The 22,467-nt window shown below is 45.9% G+C and overlaps 4 protein-coding genes across 4 annotated transcripts in view; 1 reads left to right on the top strand and 3 right to left on the bottom strand.

The window, feature by feature from the left end:
• The window catches only part of LOC117044870, an 878,236-nt gene that overhangs the window by 122,331 nt on the left and 733,438 nt on the right, over window positions 1–22,467 (bottom strand). The gene's annotated exons all lie outside the window — the stretch shown is intronic.
• LOC117044991 (olfactory receptor 52K1-like) lies at window positions 155–5,325 on the top strand. The gene is made up of 2 exons (XM_033145785.1): window positions 155–169; window positions 4,378–5,325. The coding sequence occupies exon 2, from the start codon at window positions 4,378–4,380 to the stop codon at window positions 5,323–5,325; it is 948 nt and encodes a 315-aa protein (XP_033001676.1). The 5' UTR covers window positions 155–169.
• Window positions 5,333–8,176, bottom strand: LOC117044912 (olfactory receptor 52K1-like; the record flags this gene model as incomplete). The annotated part of the gene is made up of 2 exons (XM_033145705.1): window positions 7,245–8,176; window positions 5,333–5,351 (listed from the first exon to the last, which is right to left on the bottom strand). Coding segments are annotated over exons 1-2 (951 nt in total), but the record flags the coding sequence as incomplete, so codon positions are not given.
• LOC117044990 (olfactory receptor 51E2-like) lies at window positions 20,930–21,853 on the bottom strand. Its single transcript, XM_033145784.1, has one exon. It carries the CDS (start codon window positions 21,836–21,838, stop codon window positions 20,930–20,932), a length of 909 nt encoding a protein of 302 aa, XP_033001675.1. The 5' UTR covers window positions 21,839–21,853.

Here is a 22,467-nt window from a genome sequence, read left to right as displayed (position 1 = left end):
TGAGCACCCAGGGCTGATTTCTTTGAGAATGGATAGGTTTCATCTTCTTGCAGTCCATGGGACTCTCAAGAGTCTCCTCCAGCACCATAATTCAAAAGCATCAATTCTTTGGCGATCAGCCTTCTTGATGGTCCAGCTCTCACTTCCAAACATTACTACTGGGAAAACCATAGCTTTAACTATACGGACCTTTGTCAACAAGGTGATGTCTCTGCTTTTTAAGATGCTGTCTAGGTTTGTCATTGCTTTCCTCCCAAGAAACAGGCGTCTTTTAATTTCATGACTGCTGTCACCATCTGCAGTGATCATGGAGCCCAAGAAAGTGAAATCTCTCACTGCCTTCATTTCTTCCCCTTCTATTTGCCAGGAGGTGATGGGACCAGTGGCCATGATCTTAGTTTTTTTGATTTTGAGCTTCAGACCATATTTTGCGCTCTCCTCTTTCACCCTCATTAAAAGGTTCTTTAATTCTTCCTCACTTTCTGCCATCAAGGTTGTGTCATCAGCATATATGTGGTTGTTTCTATTTCTACTGGCAATCTTAATTCCGGCTTGGGATTCATCCAGTCCAGCCTTTCGCATGATGAATTCTGCATATAAGTTAAATAAGCAGGGAGACAATATACAGCCTTATCGTATTCCTTTCCCAATTTTGAACAAATCACTTGTTTCATATCCAGTTCTAACTGTAGCTTCTTGTCCCACATAGAGATTTCTCAGGAGACAGATGAGGTGATCAGGAACTCTCATTTCTTTAACTACTTGCCATAGTTTGCTGTCGTTGACACAGTCAAATGCTGTTGCGTAGTCAAACTCTCTAGTTTCTCCATTATCCATAATCCAATGAATGTTCGCAATGTGGTCTCTGGTTCCTCTGCCCCTTCGAAATCCAGCTTGCACTTCTGGGAGTTCTCGGTCCACATACTGCTTAAGCCTGCCTTGTAGAATTTTAAGCATAACCTTGCTAGTGTGTGAAATGAGAGCAATTGTGTGGTACTTGGAGCATTCTTTGGCACTGCCCTTCTTTGGGATTGGGATGCAGACTGATCTCCAATCCTCTGGCCACTGCTGAGTTTTCCAAATTTGCTGGCATATTGAGTGTAGCACCTTAACAGCATCATCCTTTAAAATTTTAAATAGTTCAGCTGTAATATCATCACTTACACTGGCCTTGTTAATAGCAGTGCTTTCTAAGGCCCATTTGACTTCACTCTCCAGGATGTCTGGTTCAAGGTCAGCAACCACACTACCTGGGGTGTATGAGACCTCCATATCTTTCTGGTATAATTCCGCTGTGTATTCTTGCCACCTCTTCTTGATGTCTTCCGCTTCTGTAAGGTTCTTCCCACTTTTGTCCTTTATTCTGGTAATGTTTGTATTAAGTGTTCCTTTTATATCTCCAATTTTCTTGAACAGATTTCTGGTTTTCCCCATTCTGATGTTTTCCTCTATTTCTTTGCATTGCTCGTTTAAGAAGGCCCTCTTGTCTCTCCTTGCTATTTTTATTTAAAATCTGCATTCACTTTCCTGTATCTTTCACGATCTCCCTCGCATTTTGCTTGTCTTCTCTCCCCCGCTATTTGTAAGGCCTCATTGGACAGCCACTTTGCTTTCTTGCATTTCTTTTTCATTGGGATGGTTTTCGTTGCTGTGTCCTGTATAATGTTACGAGCCTCCATCCATAGTTCTTCAGGCACTCTGTCCACCAAATCTAAATCCTTAAACCTGTTCCTCACTTTCACTGTGTATTCATAAGGAATTTGATTTAGATTGTGTCTTACTGGCTCAGTGGTTTTTCCTACTTTCTTCAGTTTAAGCTGAAATATTGCTATAAGAAGCTGCAGATCTGTGCCCCAGGTCTTGTTTTTGCTGACTGTATAGAGCTTCTCCATCTTTGGCTGCAGAGAATATAATCAATCTGATTTCGATGCTGCCCATCTGGTGATGTCATGTATAGAGTCATCTCTTGTGTTTTGGAAAAGACTGTGATGACCAGCTTGTTCTCTTGACAGAACTCTGTGAGCCTTTGCCCTGCTTCATTTTGAACTCCGAGGGCAAACTTGCCAGTTGTTCCTTTTATTTCTTGACTCCCTACTATAACCTTCCAGTCCCCTAGAAAGTACCTGAAGAAGTGTTCATGCACATGAAAGCTCATACCAAGAACAAACTCAGTTGGTCTCTAAGGTGCTACTGGAAAGAATTTTCTATTTTGTTTCGACTATGGCAGACCAACACGGCTACCCACCTGTAACTAGAAAGTACAATAATTCATCAAATATTTCAAGCTTCCCTAAAGAGGGCTGCCTTCAGATGTCTTCTAAAAGTCAGATAGTTGTTTATTTCTTTGACATCTGGTGGGAGGGCGTTTCACAGGGCTGATGCCACCACCGAGAAAGCCCTCTGCCTGGTTCCCTGTAACCTCCCTTTTCGCAGGGAGGGAACCACCAGAAATCCCTCGGAGCTGGACCTTGGCTGAACAATGGGGGTGGAGACGCTCCTTCAGGTCTACTGGGCTGAGGCCATTTCAGGCTTTAAAGGTCAGCACCAACACTGTGAATTGTGCTCGGAAATGTACTGGGAGCCAATGAAGGTCTTTCAGGACCAGAGTTATGTGGTCTTGGCGATCACTTCTATGGGATCCTAGGTACAGTGAAGAGGGAAATCTGTTGCCTTCATGCCTTGCTTCTGGGCTTCACATGAGACACTGGCTTCCCAGCCTAGGAAGCAAGAGAAAATCTGGAGAACAGCTGGGGGGAGGTGTGGGAAACTAAGGTGGACTGTGCATGATCTGAGACTGAAAGTTCATGGAGCAAAGCTGTCATAGAATCATGGAATTGTAGAGTTGGAAGAGATCCCAAGGGTCAGCTAGTCCAACTTCCTGCCATGCAGGAATCTCAGCTAAACCTTCCATGACAGATGGCCATCCATCTGCTGTCTAATAGCTCTTCCTGTCAGAAAGTTCTTCCCGCTATTTAGTTGGGATCTCCTTTCCTGTAACGTGTAGCCATTGGTTCAAGTCCTTCTGTCCTTGAGCGATTGGTTTGAGTTCTAGTTTCAAATGAGTGTGATCCCTGCAATGCAGTGGTTGGAATAGATGATCCTTGGGGTACCTCCATAGTGGAAAATGTTCCATTGAAAACTGTAGTTTCATAGAACCATAGAACTGTATATGATTCAATGAAACTATAGTTTTCAATGGAAAATTTCCCACTTTGGAGCATTACTGTACTATAAGGAAAGAGGTGAGTTTATGGGGCAGGTTGGTGGTGATAATAGTGGCCATAGAGAAGGACTATGTGCAGAGGAGGGTGACCCAGATATTCTTGGGTCTGGAAACCAAGCCTTTTGAGGAATGGTTGAGGGAGTCAGGTATGTTTAGCCTGGAAGAGAGGAGACTGAGAAGTAATAGGATAATCATCTCCAGATATTTGAAAGGTTGTCACATAGAAGATGGAGCAAGCTGGTTTTCTCCTGCTCCGGAGGTTAGGGCCCGAACCAGCGGACTCAGATGTCAAGGAATGAGATTCTGACGAAAGATTTGGAAGAACCTTCTGATGGTAAGAGCCATTCTACCCAACGGATCCCAATAATAATAGAAATTATAATAGTAATAGTAATAAGGTCACATCGTGCTGGGACCTCCCAGGGCAACTGCAGAGGCTGGATCTCTGACCCTATAGGCTGAGATCCATGCTGGGATGTGGCACCTCCTGGCCCCTAGGAAACTTCAAAGGCAGGCTTTGCATTGGGGCTGAACAACAGTGTGTGATGGCGTCACCTCTTTTCAATCACCGTCATTTTACTCCCCCCTTACGCTGAGGGGAGCTGCTGGTTTATAGCCATTTTTGTAAACCTGAGTTGTGGCCCACTGGGAAGGCGCATGGCCACAGCATCGTGATGCCACACTTCCTTTGCCTGTGAAAGGTCAAAGGTTCGGTCTCCATTGGCAGATACAGGAAAGGCTGGGGGGGAAACCCTGTAGACAACACTGAAGCATATGGTCCCATAGCCTGTCAATGAGCATACTGAGGCAACTTCCTGTATTCATATGGACAAATGCAAGAAGGATGAGTCTGTTTGTTGGTCATCATAGATGAAAGGAACCGATTGAGGTACTATGTCTCTGAATTCCATATGGAAGCATCAAACAGGGGGAGAGGGGGATGCAGAGTGCTGGACTAGTTGGGCCCCTGCCTGATCTACCAAAGCAGTGGCTAGTGTTCTTATCTTCCTTTTTTGCCAACAGAATTTTTGTCTCTGATGTCATAAGGAACTCCCCAGTTGTAGCATCACAAAGTTATAGCCCAGAAAGAGCTTATGGTCCCATCCGGTATACCTTGCCTGTGAAAGGAAAGACTATTTGATGCAGATATCAACATGAACACGGCTCCCAACCACACCTTCTCTGACCCCTCGGTGTTCTTCCTGTCTGGTATTCCTGGACTGGAAAGCTCCCACGGTTGGATCTCCATATTTTTCTGCTCTGCCTTCACCACCTCCCTGCTGGGCAACAGCACCCTGCTGTACGTGATCAAGACTGATGAGAGCCTCCACAAACCCATGTTCTTCTTCCTCTCCATGCTGGCCTCCATTAACCTGACCTTGTCCCTCACTACCATGCCCAAAACACTGAGCATCTTCTGGTTCAGGGCCAGGGAGATAAGTCTGACTGCCTGCCTTGTCCAGATGTTTTTCCTCCACACCTTTTCCATCATGGAGTCGGCTGTGCTCTTGGCCATGGCCTTCGATCGCTACGTGGCCATCTGCCACCCTCTGAGGTACACCACCATCCTCACCAATTCCTTGGTAGCCAAAATTGGGCTGGCGGCTTTGGTGCGGGCTGTGGTCCTGGTGCTCCCATTGCCCATCCTGCTTAGGAGATTGCCCTATTGCCGTTCCCATGTCATCACCCACTGCTACTGTGAGCACATGGCGGTGGTGAGATTGGCATGTGCACACACTCTCTTCCATAACATCTATGGAATCATAGCTGCATTCTTTCTTGTAGGACTTGATTTGACCTTTATTGGTCTTTCTTACACCAAGATCCTACAAACTGTCCTCAGTCTGGCTTCAAAGGAAGAACAGCTCAAAGCCTTCAGCACTTGCATCTCACACCTGTGTGTCATATTGGTTTCCTACACTCCTGTGGTCCTCTCCTCACTCATCCATAGATTTGGTCACCATGTTGCTCCCTACATTCATATCCTACTGGCCAACTTCTACCTCCTCTTCCCACCCATGATGAACCCCATCATCTATGGGGTGAAGACCAAACAGATACGGGACAGAGTTCTCCTCCTCTTCCACCGGAAAAGCTTTTGAAGGGTGATCCGGCATGGGAAGCCACGCCACGGTGCCTGTTCGCAACTAGCCATGACGCCCATGCTCTGCTTCTCCTGTTGGTGGCAGCAATGCTTCTGAATCCCACTTGATGGAATCTGCAGGAGGGAAGAGTGCCTTGGTGCTCATGGCCTTCTCACTAGTTCCCCACTAGAACTGGTAGGATGGGAGTCAGGAGACCAGCCATAGGTGGAGCCATGGCAGATGACAGACTGGGCCATCCCCTGGATTGGTGGCAGGTACCCTGGCAGGCAAGTGGGCAGAGTGATGTTGGCAGTGCTGTGCCCAATTCACCCTCATGGGTCAGCCTTCATTGGTGTCTTTGGAACATAAGAGGAGCCTGGTGGATCAGTGTCCCATGCAGCCCAACATCCTCTTCTTCCAGTGGCCAACCAGATGCCCATTGTGGGAAACCTGCAAGCAGCACCTGAGCACAACAGCACACCTGTGATTTCCTGCAACAGGTATTCTGAAGCAATGCTGCCTCCAACATTAGAGGCAGGCAGAGCATAGGTATCATGTCTTGTAGCCCTCGATATCCCTCTCTTGAATTTGCCTAATCCTCCTAAAGCCATCTTGGTTGGTGGCCAACACTGCCTCCCATTGGAGAAACTTTCAAAGGATAACGATGCACTGCATGAAGAAGTACTGCCTTGAGTCTGACTTGTTTCATGCAGCACCTGGAGGTTCTTTGGGGAGGAACCTGCCTGTTGTGGTTGTTGTTTCGGCATAAAAATAAAATAATTTTTTTCTTTTAATGAATGTGGCTTATTCTCTTCTTGTAGTAGTGCCCATCACTACATGTTGTATTTTTGTTACTTGAAGTTCTAGATCTCTTTAGGGCAACATCTCCCTGCTATTCCGAATGTTGCCGGTAAGGGTTCAAGGCCACTGGCAAATGACTCGTCCTCCCGGCAAATACTCTTGTCAGACTCCCACAGCCAGAGGAGATCTCAGGGGAGTTCGGATACATGAGGCGTGGTGAACCCCCGACTCCATATGTCTCCTATAAATATGGTTTTTTTTAACCAGCACAAGTTAGCTCTGATGGATTTTTTTTTTTTGAGGGAAAACTTTGGTACTTGGAGAATCAGGTAGAAATTGAACAAAAAGGAAAGATTTATTTAACAGAACAAAGTGGATAAAGCAAAGGATTATCAGGAGGTAATAGGAAGCAGTTAAGATATTAATAATATACTAAATCTCATGGATATTACAGAAGAAGAAGAGTTTGGATTTGATATCCCTCTTTATCACTACCTGAAGGAGTCTCAAAGCAGCTAACATTCAGAGAAGTGTGACTAGCCCAAGACTTCAGAGAAGTGTGACTAGCCCAAGGTCACCCAGCAGCTGCATGTGGAGGAGTGGAGACACGATCCCGGTTCCCCAGATTACTAGTCTACTGCTCTTAACCACAACACCACACTGGCTCTCTTGAGACCCAAGGAGACATTATCCTCCTAGCTTCTACTTCTGTTGTTCAAATTCAGCCCTCCAGTCAATTCCTCTCTTAAGAATCTCCCAAGACACTCAACACAGTTTTACTATCTAAACTCAGAGACGCCTTTCTCTAGCTGCAGATATTTTCCTTAGAGTGGATGTTACACACAACCAGAACCAATTCTCTATCCCCCTCTCTCCCTCCTACTCTTCCGTAAACCTTCTATCAACTACATCAAAACTCCCTCAGAAACGACTCCTTTTATTTCCCCTCCCCTCACATGAGCACTCTCTCCTCCTGTTATTTCCACCAAGTGGGATTTGTCTAATCCTCCTTTAAGGCCATTGATCACTCACCCAAGTTTGTAACCATGAAGAACAGTACCACCCATGAGTATGATAATCGTTGTGAACCTTGGCATGGCTTCCCATGCCGGATCGCCCTTCAAAAGCTTTTCCGGTGGAAGAGGAGGAGAGCTCTGTCCCGTATCTGTTTGGTCTTCACCCCATAGATGATGGGGTTCATCATGGGTGGGAAGAGGAGGTAGAAGTTGGCCAGCAGGATGTGAATGTAGGGAGCAACGTGGTGACCAAATCTATGGATGAGTGAGGAGAGGACCACAGGAGTGTAGAAAACCAATATGGCACACAGGTGTGAGATGCAAGTGCTGAAGGCTTTGAGCTGCTCTTCCTTTGAAGCCAGACTGAGGACAGTTTGTAGGATCTTGGTGTAAGAAAGACCAATAAAGGTCAAATCAAGTGCTACAACAAAGAGAGCAACTATGATTCCATAGATGTTATTGAACCGAGTGTGCGCACATGCCAATCTCACCACCGCCATGTGCTCACAGTAGCAGTGGGCAATGACGTGGGAGCGGCAATAGGGCAATCTCCTAAGCAGGAAGGGCAATGGGAGCATCAGGATCACAGCCCGCACCAAAGCCGCCAGCCCAATTTTGGCTACCAAGGAATTGGTGAGGATGGTGGTGTACCTCAGAGGGTGGCAGATGGCCACGTAGCGATCGAAGGCCATGGCCAAGAGCACAGCCGACTCCATGATGGAAAAGGTGTGGAGGAGAAACATCTGGACAAGGCAGGCAGTCAGACTTATCTCCCTGGCCCTGAACCAGAAGATGCTCAGTGTTTTGGGCATGGTAGTGAGGGACAAGGTCAGGTCAATGGAGGCCAGCATGGAGAGGAAGAAGAACATGGGTTTGTGGAGGCTCTCATCAGTCTTGATCACGTACAGCAGGGTGCTGTTGCCCAGCAGGGAGGTGGTGAAGACAGAGCAGAAAAATATGGAGATCCAACCGTGGGAGCTTTCCAGTCCAGGAATACCAGAGAGGAAGAACACCGAGGGGTCAGAGAAGGTGTAGTTGGGAGCCGTGTTCATGTCGATATCTGCATCAAATAGTCTTTCCTTTCACAGGCGAGGTATACCGGATGGGACCATAAGTTCTTTCTGGGCTATAACTCTGCAATGCTACAACTGAGGATTTCCTTATGACATCAGAGACAATAATTCTGTTGGAAAAAAGGAAGATAAGAACACTAGCCACTGCTTTGGTAGATCAGGCAAGGGCCCAAATAGTCCAGCACTCTGCACCCCCCTCTCCCCCTGTTTGATGCTTCCATCTGGAATTCAGAGACATAGTACCTCAATCGGTTCCTTTCATCCCTGATGACCAACAAACAGACTCATCCTTCTTGCATTTGTCCATAAGAATATAGGAAGTTGCCTCAGTATGCTGATTGACAGGCTGTTGGACCATATGCTTCAGTGTTGTCTACAGGGGTTTCCCCCAGCTTTAGCTGTATCTGCCAGTGGAGACTGAACCTTGGACCTTCCACAGGCAAAGGAAGTGTGGCATCATGATCCTGTGGCCATTCGCCTTCCCAGTGGGCCACAACTCAGATTTACAAAAATGGCTATAAACCAGCAGCTCCCCTCAGCGTAAGGGGGGAGTAAAAGGATAGTGATTGATAAGAGGTGACACCGTCACACACTGTTGTTCAGCCCCAATGCAAAGCCTGCCTTTCACAGAATCACAGAATCACAGAGTTGGAAGAGACCAAAAGGGCCATCCAGTCCAACCCCCTGCCAAGCAGGAAACACCACCAAAGCATTCCTGACAGATGGCTGTCAAGCCTCTGCTTAAAGACCTCCAAAGAAGGAGACTCCACCGCACTCCTTGGCAGCAAATTCCACTGTCCAACAGCTCTTACTGTCAGGAAGCTCTTCCTAATGTTTAGGTGGAATCTTCTTTCTTGTAGTTTGAATCCATTGCCCTGTGTCCGCTTCTCTGGAGCAGCAGAAAACAACCTTTCTCCCTCCTGTATATGACATCCTTTTATATATTTGAACATGGCTATCATATCATCCCTTAATCTTCTCTTCTCCAGGCTAAACATACCCAGCTCCCTAAGCTGTTCCTCATAAGAATTGGAATGCTAAAGTAGGGAGTCAAGAGATAAAAGGAACAACTGGCAAGTTTGGCCTTGGAGTTCAAAACGAAGCAGGGCAAAGGCTAATAGAGTTCTGTCAAGAGAACAAGCTGGTCATCACAAACACTCTTTTCCAACAACACAAGAGACGACTCTACACATGGACATCACCAGATGGGTAACATTGAAATCAGATTGATTATATTCTCTGCAGCCAAAGATGGAGAAGCTCTATACACTCAGCAAAAACAAGACCTGGAGCTAACTGTGGCTCAGATCATCAGCTTCTTATAGCAAAATTCCAGCTTAAACTGAAGAAAGTAGGAAAAACCACTGGGCCAGTAAGATACAATCTAAATCAAATTCCTTATGAATAGACAGTTGAAGTGAAGAACAGGTTTAAGGATATGGATTTGGTGGATAGAGTGCCTGAAGAACTGTGGATGGAGTCTCGTAACATTACACAGGAGGCAGCAACGAAAACCATCCCAATGAAAAAGAAATGCAAGAAACAAAGTGGCTGTCCAATGAGGCCTTACAAATAGCGGGGGAGAGAGGGCAAGCAAAATGCGAGGGAGATAGTGAAAGATACAGGAAATTGAATGCAGATTTCCAAAGCATAGCAAGGAGAGAAAAGAGGGCATTTCTAAAGGAGCAATGCAAAGAAATAGAGGAAAATAACGGAATGGGGAAAACCAGAGATCTGTTCAAGAAAATTGGAGATATGACAGGAACATTTCGTACAACGATTACCACAATAAAGGACAAAAGTGGAAAGGACCTAACAGAAGCAGAAGACATCAAGAAGAGGTGGCAAGAATACACAGAGGAACTATACCAGAAATATATGGAGGTCTCATACACCCCAGGTAGTGTGGTTGTTGACCTTGAGCCAGACATCCTGGAGAGTGAAGTCAAATGGGCCTTAGAAAGCCTCGCTAACAACAAGGCCAGTGGAAGTGATGTTATTCCAGCTGAACTATTTAAAATTTTAAAAGATGATGCTGTTAAGGTGCTACACTCAATATGCCAGCAAGTTTGGAAGACTCAGCAGTGGCCAGAGGATTGGAGAAGATCAGTCTACATCCCAATCCAAAAAAGGGCAATGCCAAAGAATGCTCCAACTACCGCACAATTGTGCTCATTTCACACGCTAGCAAGGTTATGCTTAAAATTCAACAAGGCAGGCTTAAGGAGTATGTGGACCGAGAACTCCCAGAAGTGCAAGCTGGATTTCGAAGGGGCAGAGGAACCAGAGACCAAATTGCGAACATGTGCTGGATTATGGAGAAAGCTAGAGAGTTCCAGAAAAAACATTTACTTCTGCTTCATTGACTACGGAAAAGCATTTGACTATGTCGACCACAGCAAACTATGGCAAGTTATTAAGGAAATGGGAGTGCCGGATCACCTCATTTGTCTCCTGAGAAATCTCTATGTGGGACAAGAAGCTACAGTTAGAACTGGATATGGAATAACCGAATGGTTCAAAATTGGGAAAGGAGTACGACAAGGCTGTATATTGTCTCCCTGCTTAATTAACTTATATGCAGAATTCATCATGTGAAAGGCTGGGCTGGATGAATCCCAAACCGGAATTAAGATTGCCGGAAAAAATATCGACAACCTCAGATATGCTGATGATACAACCTTGATGGCAGAAAGTGAGGAGGAATTAAGGAACCTTTTAATGAGGATGAAAGAGGAGAACACAAAATATGGTCTGAAGCTCAACATCAAAGAAACAAAGATCATGGCCACTGGTCCCATCACCTCCTGGCAAATAGAAGGGGAAGAAATGGAGGCAGTGAGAGATTTCACTTTCTTGGGTTCCATGATCACTGCAGATGGTGACAGCAGTTACGAAATTAGAAGACGCCTGCTTCTTGGGAGGAAAGCAATGACAAACCTAGACAGCATCTTAAAAAGCAAAGACATCACCTTGCTGACAAAGGTATGTATAGTTAAAGCTATGGTTTTCCCAGTAGTAATGTACGGAAGTGAGAGCTGGACCATAAAGAAGGCTGATTGCCGTAGAATTGATGCTTTTGAACTATGGTGCTGGAGGAGACTCTTGAGAGTCCCATGGACTGCAAGAAGATCAAACCTATCCATTCTCAAAGAAATCAGCCCTGAGTGCTCACTAGAAGGACCGATCCTGAAGTTGAGGCTCCAAGACTTTGGCCACCACATGAGAAGAGAAGACTCCCTAGAAAAGACCCTGATGTTGGGAAAGATAGAGGGCACAAGGAGAAGGGGACGACAGAGGATGAGGTGGTTGGACAGTGTTCTTGAAGCTACTAACATGAGTTTGGCCAAACTGTGGGAGGCAGTGAAGGATAGGCGTGCCTGGCGTGCTCTGCTCCATGGGGTCACGAAGAGTCGGACACGACTGAACGACAACAAATGGACTTCCGGCGGCTGACGCCATTATGGGTGGTCGTGGGTTGCTTCGGCTGCGAAGCACCCAGTTCATTCCGGGGGTTAGGAGCCCTGCAGCCGCATAGCGGGGCTCCGGTTGGGGTGCGGGAAGAGCGTCCCGCACTCTGGGCTCCCCGGCTGTGCCCGTTGTGGCTCCGAACCCTTCCCCCGCTCCCCCTGTAAAGGGGGAGTGGGGGTGAAGGGACGACGGAGCCGGGCTATAGGGGAGAAGCCCCAACCGGGATGAAAATGCGGCGGCAAAGCCTGTGATGAGCGTCTAAGTTCTACCTGTCATCAAGGAGCTGTTAAGAACCCAGAGGCTGTGAGTAATTGATTGACTCTTTGTATTCTTGGAACGATCTGGGGGAAAGAAGAAAGGCAGCCCGCCTCCCTCCCTTCGAGAGGTGAAAGAAATTAACCCTTTAAGTGACTGCTGCTACAACAATCAATAGAAAGCACTTGGAATTTGAAAACTGAGTCTGTTGAGATCTCCCTTTGGGGGTTAACTGGGGAAAAAATATCTCCGTTTGAAGTTTTGGTCTTTATACTCCGGCCTCGGAGAAATGGCGGCGACTTGGTGTGTCGTGGGAAAAAACTGAAACAAAGAACGGAAGAGACAGGAACGGAAATCTGATACCCACCCTTTCTCTTAAAATGCTGGCCTTTGCGCTTGCACTGGTATCGCACTCTGATCTACAGGATGAGGAAAGGCTCACCGTTTTGCAGATGGAATTGCTTAATCGTAAACTACAAGTCTTGAGTGGAATTATTCATAAAAAGGATGTATTTTCCACAGAGGAGGCTTTTCAAAAGTTCTACACAATGGAATCAAGCCTTGGCAAAGAGCTGGGAGGGGCGTTTGAAGAATGGTCTGAAATGGTTGGGCAAATCCGGGGAAAGGAATCTGAAATGGGAAAATTTACAAGATCCAGTCTCCGAGGTGGCAGCTCGGGGGCATGGGACAAGGAACTAAGATTTTTACAAGAAGAAGGAGAAAGGGAAACGGAGGAGCCCAGAATGCAGATGAGGAACGCCCTGAGGCTCGATGCCGGGTTTGCTGTGGACGATGCCTGGAACTGTGGACACTCAGAGGAAGGCAATTGGAGACCTGGTTTTGGAGAAAGACAGAAAAAGACAATGGACAGAAGGGGCGTGGGTTGAAGTATTAAATGTATAATCTAAATGGTCTGCCATGGTATCTGAAATCGGAGTGTGAAGTCTGTTAATTACAAGTATATCTTAAATAAGTAAGGAGATATGGAATTTTAAGTTAAAAGCAGCATGATAAAGGACAGAAGAAATAAGTTTAGCTATAAGAATATTTGGTAATGATTTAGGCTATAATGTTAAGATAGAGAAAAGTATGTTTTCTATTTTGTTTTAAGTAAAGTTAAATCTTTTTATAGAGAAAAGTTGTTAAGGAAAGAGTATATTGAATTAAAACCGAAGGTGAAAAGGCGGGGGAAGTCAAGTGTCAAGATTCGGAACTAGGATTTTTTTTGTTTTGTTTATAAGGTATATAAATAAGAAGAATCCTGACTTTTTGTGTATTTGTATTTGTTTTTGTTTTTGTATTTGTAGGTGTGGGGTTGGGTTTTTGTTATATTATGAAAATGCTAATAAAATTTTGTTAAAAAACAAAAAAAAAACAAATGAAATTACAGTTTTCAATGGAACATTTTCCACTATGGAGGTACCCCAAGGATCATCTATTCCAACCACTGCATTGCAGGGATCACACTCATTTGAAACTAGAACTCAAAGCAATCGCTCAAGGACAGAAGGACTTGAACCAATGGCTACACGTTACAGGAAAGGAGATCCCAACTAAACAGCAGGAAGAACTTTCTGACAGTAAGAGCTGTTAGACAGCAGAAGGATGGCCATCGGTCATGGAAGGTTTAACTGAGATTCCTGCATGGCAGGAAGTTGGACTAGCTGACCCTTGGGATCCCTTCCAACTCTACAATTCCATGATTCTATGACAGCTTTGCTCCATGAACTTTCAGTCTCAGATCATGCACAGTCCACCTTAGTATCCCACCCCTCCCCCCAGCTGTTCTCCAGATTTTCTTTTGCTTCCTAGGCTGGGAAGCCAGTGTCTCACGTGAAGCCCAGAAGCAAGGCATGAAGGGCACAAATTTCCCTCTTCGCTGTCCCTAGGATCTCATAGGAGTGATCGCCAAGACCACATAACTCTGGTCCTGAAAGACCTTCATTGGCTCCCAGTACATTTCCGAACACAATTCAAAGTATTGGTAATGACATTTAAAGCCTGAAATGGCCTTGGCCCAGTAGACCTGAAGGAGCGTCTCCACCTCTATTATTCAGCCAAGGTCCAGCTCCGAGGGCCTTCTGGCGGTTCCCTCCTGGCGAAAAGGGAGGTTACAGGGAACCAGGCAGAGGGCCTTCTCGGTGGTGGCACCTGCCCTGTGAAACGGCAATCCCACCAGGTGTCAAAGAAATAAACAACAGGTGTTTAGAAGACATCTGAAGGCTGTCTTCTAACCTCTTTAGGGAAGCTTTAAATATTTGATGAATTATTGTACTTTAATATTTTGCTGGAAACTACCCTGAGTTGGGCGGGGTATAAATAATAATAATATATTATTATTATTATTATGTTTGCATAACTGCTACAGGTCCCCATCTTGGTTATCCTCTTGTCCACTTAGTTCTGCTTTGAAGCCCCACCGCCCAGCCCAACCCCATTGTGCAAACAATTCTCCCCTCCTCTGGCAGAGAAAGTACAGGTGGACCTTTCCACTATTTTGCTAGCAACACCCTTGTATTCCCTCTTCAGCTGCAGAGCGGATACCAGACTTTTTGCCACCCACCCTGCGAGTAATTAATCAGAAACGGTTCACCGACACAGACCTGCCACCGTTAATGTTTTTTTAACAAAGTTGTTGCAATCCTGGGTCTAGAAATGGCTTGCATTCGTAGCTCAAATGTGCACGGGAACACCTGCGAGGTTGGGCAGATTCAGTGCCTTAATCTTATAGACTTTTGAATGGCTAGGTCAAGATAATGGCCAGGGATTTTTAGTGGCCTCAGAGTCCCTCAGGTGCTGCATCAGTGGGAGATGGAGCACAGGTGAGTCGTCCCTTGGTGATTCTGGATGGCTAAGGTGCAAGCGGTTCTATGAAGCTCCCTTGGTTACTGCCTCAAAACCTCTGCCTGGGAGCAACCCAGACAAGCCCTGCCTGCGTGAGGTGGAATGTGTTGTTCTGTCAATTGAGAATCTAGCAGTCCGTCACAGAAAACATTTTAAACACACACACTGATAAAAAGTGTCCTGGGAGCTGTCGCTTGTTAAAGGTGCTGGGAATGGCAGCCCATTTTGGGGGAAGCTGCTTTCAATGTGCTTTTAATGTAAATCACTATTAGTGTAGCAGTGTTCTTGTTTTTGTTATTTTTTTGCTGGTAATGGCTGTTTGCATTACAGTAAACCAAACTGAGCTTTTAATGTCTTGCATGTTTGGAACCTTAATTTAGCAACAGACAAGGGGAAAAGACCAAAGGAGAAGCATCATGTGTGTCCATTGGTGCCTCACATCCACTCCCCCGCCCCAACACATGACAATGCCACATTCCCAGAGTGTCAAGCATTTATCCTCCTTTTCTGCATTTAGAAGGGGGATGCCAAAGTGCTCAGATGCTGCTTTCTCCAACACGAAGCTGATCCCACATTTCCAGAGCTGCCCAGGACTCTCCTGCCGTGAGTGCCTACAGGTCCTGTCCCTACCTCTCACCATCTGGCCCAGGGCGGGGCCAGACAGGCCTCATAAGGACTGCTGCCACTGCTGCTGCCCAGGAGAACTTTTAAAATGCTATTTAAAAATTTCTTTTTTTCTTTTTAAATTCTTTTTGGTGTGGTTGGTGGGATGTATCTTTAGTTGGGTTTGGGAATTTGTTTAATTTTGGCATATTTTTAATTTTTACTGTTTTTGGTTTGTATAGTTTTATTGTATTTTTTGTTTTTTGTTTTTTGTTTTTTGCTGTTGTTTTTTTATAGAGGTTTTATTTTGTTCTTAAGGGGAGGAGTCAGGGCTGCCTGGGAGGGGGTCCTAGCCAACAAAATGCTTGGGGCAGGTTCCACAGGGGAGGATGCACTGGGACAACCAATCTCAGTGATCACGGGTAGGAGGAGAAGACCAGACCATGTCATTGCCAAGGAGGCAGGTTTAGCCATTGTTTGAGGACTATCCCTACCTCCAGGTCTGGTCTTGACTGGATGAATACTGGAATCAGCAAGGGAGACCCACATGACCTGAAGGTGCTGCTGTGCAATGCCAGGTCAATGATGATTAAGACCACTGCCATCCACGACCTGATTGTGGATGGAGGACTTGACCTGGCATGTGTAACAGAGACTTGGTTGGATGAAGCACATGGGCCTGTCCTTGCCACTGCTTGTCCACCAGGTTTCTCTTACGCACAACAACCCAGGCCTTGTGGGTCATTAGTTTGCACCAGACATCCCATGGGGAAGACCCAGTTCTCTGAGTGCATGTTCTGGAAGTTGGGCAACGGGGGCAGTACAGGATTCCTTTTGGTGTACTGACCTTCCCTGCTGCACCAAGGATTCCCTGCCTGAGCTGCTTCAGGTCGTGGCGGATCTTCTCCTGGAGACACCTAGTTTGGTTGTCCTAGGGGATTTTAACATCCATGCCGGCACGACCTTAGAAGGGGCTGCTTGGGAGTTTGCGGAAAGCATGGACTCCATGGGGCTGTCCCTGAATAAGTCTGGCCCAACTCATAGCCCAGGACATGCCTTAGACCTGGTGTTCACCTCTATGGATGCAGGTGATCTGACATTTTAAAAAAAGCGAAACTAAAGAAGTGCCATGGTCAGATCACTTCCTGGTGCAACTGGACTTCTCCGCGACCCTTCCCCTCTGCAGGGAGGTGGGACCGATTCAGATGGTCCACCCCTGCCACTTAATAGATCTAAATGGTTTCCAGAGAGTGGTAGGGGATGTTTTATCTCATGTTGATGGCCTTTCAGCTGATTCCCTGGTGGCTCGCTGGAATGTGGAGTTAACCAGGGCTATTGACTGTCTGGCTCCGAAGCGCCCTCTAAGTGCCCTCTCTGGTTGCATGGAGCCCAGACAGCCCCATGGTTTTCCCCGGAGCTGAGGGCGATGGAACAGTAGCTGAGACGGCTAAAGCGGCGATGGCAGAAAACTCATTCTGAATCAGACCGGACACAGGCTAGAGCTCAACTTCGAGCCTACCAAGTGGCAATGGCAACGGCAAAGAGGACCTTCTTCACCATTTCTATTGCACCTGCAGAAAACAGCAGCAGGAGACTCTTCCAGGTGGTTCGCAATCTAGCAGAACCACCCTCATCACCGGGGTCTGGTAGGGACTCCAAGATCCCCTGTAATGCTTTTGCAAAGTTTTTTGAAGATAAAGTCGCTCAGATTTGGAAGAAGGTAGACTCCACTGTGGGAGCAGGACCGGGGCAGGAGAGTGCTAGAGCTCTGTCTAGTCATGTTTCATGGAATCAATTCCAATCTGTTACCTCCAAGGATGTGGACAGGCTGCTTGGATGAGTGAAACCGACCACCTGTCTCCTTGATCCTTGCCCATTCTGGCTCATAAAAACTAGCCAGGAAGGACTGTGCGATGGGCTTTGAGGGGTGGTGAATGCTTCTCTCTGTGAGGGAGCCTTCCCAGCCCCGCTGAAAGAGGCGGTTATTAAACCGCTTCTTAAAAAAACATCTTTAGATGCGGCCAATATGGCCAACTATCGCCCATTCTCAAATCTTCCATTCTTGGGCAAGCTCATTGAGTGAGTGGTTGCTGAACAACTCCAGGCACACCTGGAAGAAGTGGACCATTTGGATCCCTTCCAGTCAGGATTCATACCTCATCATGGGACTGAATCTTCCAGGTGACGGTTGTAGTGGAGGAGATCATCAGGGGGTTTGGACTGGGTGTTCATCAGTATGCGGATGATACCCAGCTCTACCTCTCTTTCAAATCAGAACCAGTGAAGGCGGTGAAGGTCCTGTGTGAGTGCCTGGAGGTGGTTGGTGGATGGATGGTGGCTAACAGATTGAGGTTGAATCCTGACAAGACAGAAGTACTGTTTTGGGGGGACAGGGGGCGGGTGGGTGTGGGGGACTCCCTGGTCCTGAACAGGGTAACTGTGCCCCTGAAGGACCAGGTGCGCAGCCTGGGAGTCATTTTGGACTCACAGCTGTCCATGAAGGCGCAGGTTAAGGCAGTGAAAGATAGGCGTGCCTGGCATGCTCTGGTCCATGGGGTCACAAAGAGTCGGACACGACTGAACGACTGAACAACAACAACAAAAGGTGCTACGGAAAGGAATTTTCTTATTTTTTATTTTGTTATGGTCCCAAACAGTTTGACTGAGATTGCATGGTGACTCTGCTCACAGCTGAGGCAGACAGACTCTGACTGACGTTCCAGCTTGTCAGTATCCTTCTTGAACTGTGGTGCCCAGAACTGGACACAGTATTCCAGGTGAGGTCTGACCAGAGCGGAATACAGTGGTACTATTACTTCCCTTGATCTAGATGCTATACTCCTATTGATGCAGCCCATAATTGCATTGGCTTTTTTAGCTGCTGCATCACACTGTTGACTCATGTCAAGTTTGTGGTCTACCAAGACTCCTACATCCTTTTCACATGCACTGCTCTCAAGCCAGTTAAGTTCTGAGTAAGTAATACTTTTGAACCATATTTTTGGACGGAATAATTTTCATTGCAATACAAGAGCCAGTTTTTATTCACCCAACGGCTTCCATATGCACCATATTTTCCCCACTGGTACCAATGCAATCTTTCTGGCTCTATTCTCCCACCTGCCTTCTCCTCTGCACCCACCAAAAGATGCTTTAGGCTTTTTAAAAAAACTAAAAAGCAGCAGCCCAACAACCCATGGAGGAAAGAATCAGAGACATATCCATAATGTGTGGCTTGACTCTTGAGAAGGTGCAGCTCCCGCCAACTTATTTAGAGGTGACAACATTAAGAACATGAGAAGGTCAGGCCAATGGTCCCTCTTATCCAGCACCCTGCTCTTGCTGGCCAACCAGATGTCCCAATGGGAAGCTTGTTAGATGGAGAGGAGCAACACAACACTGCTATTCAGAGGCTTGCTGAGTCCAATGGTGGAGATGGAAGGTAACCATTGCAGCTAAGAGCCATTGGTAGCTTCCTCCTTAATGAAGTTGTTTCATCTTTGTTTAAAGCTGCCCCTGTTGGTGGCCATCGCTGCAGCTTTCCCCGACAGGCTTTCCTTGAAGCGTATGTGAGGATTCAAGTCTCCTAAAGGCACAGACAGACATAATAAGCTCAAGGGTAGTTTTTTATCCACCTGGTGACAGGTTTCCAGAAAGAGAGGAACAAATCTGCACACAGTATTTCCAGGGGCCCATTTAGTCTGCCAAAAGTAAATTACACTTGGGTTTGTTTTAAATTATGGAAGAAACCCATCGTGCGTTTCTCAAAATATTATCAACAGTATGAGGGAAATGGCAGAGAGATGATGAGGATGATGAGGCTGGTGAGGGTGATGATGATTATCATCATCAATAATAATAATAATTTTTTTATTTATTTATACCCTGCCCATCTGGGCGGCTTCCAACAAAAGATTAAAAATATACATTAAAACACCAGTCCTTAAAAACTTCCCTAAACAGGGCTGCCTTCAGATGTCTTCTAAGAGAGATAGTCTTCCCAGGGACCCTTTTCTGCCACTGAGAGGGAGAGTCCTTGCCTTTCCTGGAGCATGAAACTTTTTCTTTTTCTTTTTTCTTTTGGATAATAGATTTTTTATTATTATTGTTGTTACGGTTCTCAACCAGCACACTTTTGGATAATCTTTTTTATTAGTTATCAGTTACAATAATCCAATAAAAGCCTCATTATAACAATACCAAATTATAATACAGTTGCTAATACCAATCATTCAGATGCCAAATTATACCATTTAGGTGCTAGAACTGATCTTTTGGTGATTTACTTTATTTCTGCATTCCAAAATGTTACTAATTTCCAGTCAACATAACAACCCCTTATACAGCAACTGCATTTTTAACGACTTCCATCCGTATTGACACATTAACTGATTTATAGAGCTACAGGTGAAGCATTCAAACTATACCCTTGTTCTTCCTGAGTATGAAACTTCCTTCCTCACAAGCAAAGATGAGTAAGGGCGAGTTCGGGAGAGATACAAATAGATTTCCTGCTTTGTGTAGTGAATTCTGTATCATTTATCACCAACACAGTGGCTGACAACCCTTTTCTCAGGCATCCCTGTATAACACTGAGCTTGGTCCCTAAGAAACTCCCTTTGGTGGGGACTGCTGTTACTGTATTTATTTGCGCTCTGCCTTTCCCCCAGAACTGGGACTCATGGCAGCTTACAAAAATTAAAGCAAGCTTGGCTCAAACACAAACACCCCACAAACAAATATAGTATAATAGTTAAATAGTAATTTATAATGGAATTTAAACAATGCAAAAAAAAAAAAATCAATTGAAATGCAGATAGTGAAACAACTGAAAACCTAATACCCAAAAGCGTCACCACACTAAAGGTCTGAAATATACTCGGAGTCCAGTGTGAATTTCATGCTCTTTATTCAACTCATAGTAGTGAGGAATGTAGTTCCCTAAAAACGTTTGCTTTATATACACTATTTACACAATGGGCCCCACGTGATTGGCTAATTCCGGGATACTCCTGTATGCCAATCAGAGTGCAGATTCACTTCCACCTGGAGCTGGATTGGGTGGCTCCTGCGGACCAATCAGACTGCTGCAATCTCAATCCTATTGTTCTTGGACCAATCAGACTGCTGCAGTTTGGATCCTATTCAACTCAGTACATAACAAGGTCCGATTCCTTCAAACTGTGGGATGGACCTCTTGATAAGGTGGTTTCTGCAGGATGCCCTCACCCGCAAAGCACAGTAATTAGTTGGGTGTATGAGGGCTGAGACGATCTATCAGGTGTGAGCTTCAGTCTCCAAGAAACGGTGTGGCAACCATATAAGAAAGATGGCTACCAGGGTCTTGCAGCTCCTGATAGCTGCCTGGAAGGACACATGGCTATTGACTTATGGGGGGCTTAGAGATACAGTAGATCAGTGCACACCTTTGTTTGCACCAATTTGTCTAATGAGGACCATGATCTGAAAGGTTGACCAAGCATATCTGGCCAGATACACTGCTAAGTGGAATATTCCAGGATAATCTGTTCTAAATATATATATATATATATATCTGGGTCAATGAGGGCCTCCCTCACTCCCTATCCTCATTATCCTCAATGCCCTTTCTCGTATCTCTTTGGTCCTGGCTCCATAGACAATGGGGTTGAGAACTGGAGGCACCAAGAGGTAGACATTGCCCATTGTGACATGAACCAGAACAGGAAGCGCTCTCCCAAACCTGTGGACCACGGAGAGTCCAATCAGAGGCACGTAGAAGGACAAGACAACACACACATGGGCCACACAGGTCCCAGAAGCCCGAAGGCGCTCCTCCTTTGATCTCAGCTGCAGGACAGTCTTAATGATCATCACGTAGGAGACAAAGATGAGCAGAGAATCAAGGCCCATCACCAGGAGAATAGCAGTCAAGCCATATACAATGTTGGGCATTCTGTCCCCACAAGCCAGGTGCATCACGTCTTGGTGAACACAATAGGAATGTGTGAGGACAGTGGAGCCGCAGAAGTGCAGGCGGATAATCAGCAATGGAGGAGGGAGGAAGAAGATGACTCCTCTCACCACAGCCACCAGGCCCACTTTAGCTGTCACTGCGTTGGTGAGGATGGAGGAGTGCTGCAAAGGATGGCAGATGGCTACATAGCGATCCACAGCCATGGCCAAGAGTATGGTGGACTCAATGCCTGATAGAGTGTGGATGAAGAACATCTGGAGAAGGCAACTCCCATAGCTGATCTCATTGGCATCAAACCAAAAGAAGGCGAGGAGTTTGGGCATGGTGCAGGTGGAGAGGGCCAGGTCCACGGCCGCCAGCATGCAGAGGAAGAAGTACATGGGCGTGTGGAGGGCTGGCTCCGCTTTCACGACAAACACTACGGTGCAGTTGCCCACCACGGCCACAAGGTACATGGCGCAGAGGGGGAAGGCCAGCCAGAATTGGGCCCCTTCCAGGCCAGGTAGGCCCATCAAGATGAACGAGAAGGAGTCGTCATGAGTTCTGTTGGTGGCTGACAATGACATGATTGGCTTGATGCCCTGTGAGTGCTACTCACCTGAAAGAGAAGGAGAGGGTAGATTCACAATGCCAAATTGGGTTTGATCCTTGAAACCAAAATGCCCTCCCGTCTCTAATGGTAAGCCATGAGGCAGCATCCGTCTCTGTCTCTGTCTCTCTGTCTGTCTGTCTGTCTGTCTGTCTCTCTCTCTCTCCCCCCCCCCCCTCACATTGTCGCCTTCTTTACTGATCACATAATGCATCTTAACCAGCAGGACTCATTGTTCAGGCCTGACATGTTGGGCATTAGGGCAAGACAGTTTAAGAAACGATTTGTGTCTTCTTTATAATTTTTATTAAATTTTCGGTTTTACGATTTCAAATACTCATTTTACATCCTTAAGATATCAATGACTTCCCTTCTTCTCTTTCCATGGTTCATTTTACATATCTTAAACCCCTGCATATTTTACAAAAACTATACCAATCAGTTTTCCATTATTGCATCCATCGAAACCTATTTACACTGTTGAATTGATTTTAATGCTGCCAACGTTTTCAGTTGTATACAATTATTTCCCATATATTCAATAAACATTTT

The sequence above is a fragment of the Lacerta agilis genome, chromosome 4, assembly GCF_009819535.1.
Source record: "Lacerta agilis isolate rLacAgi1 chromosome 4, rLacAgi1.pri, whole genome shotgun sequence".
Taxonomy (NCBI): domain Eukaryota; kingdom Metazoa; phylum Chordata; class Lepidosauria; order Squamata; family Lacertidae; genus Lacerta; species Lacerta agilis.
This window is presented reverse-complemented; position numbering and strand designations above follow the sequence as displayed.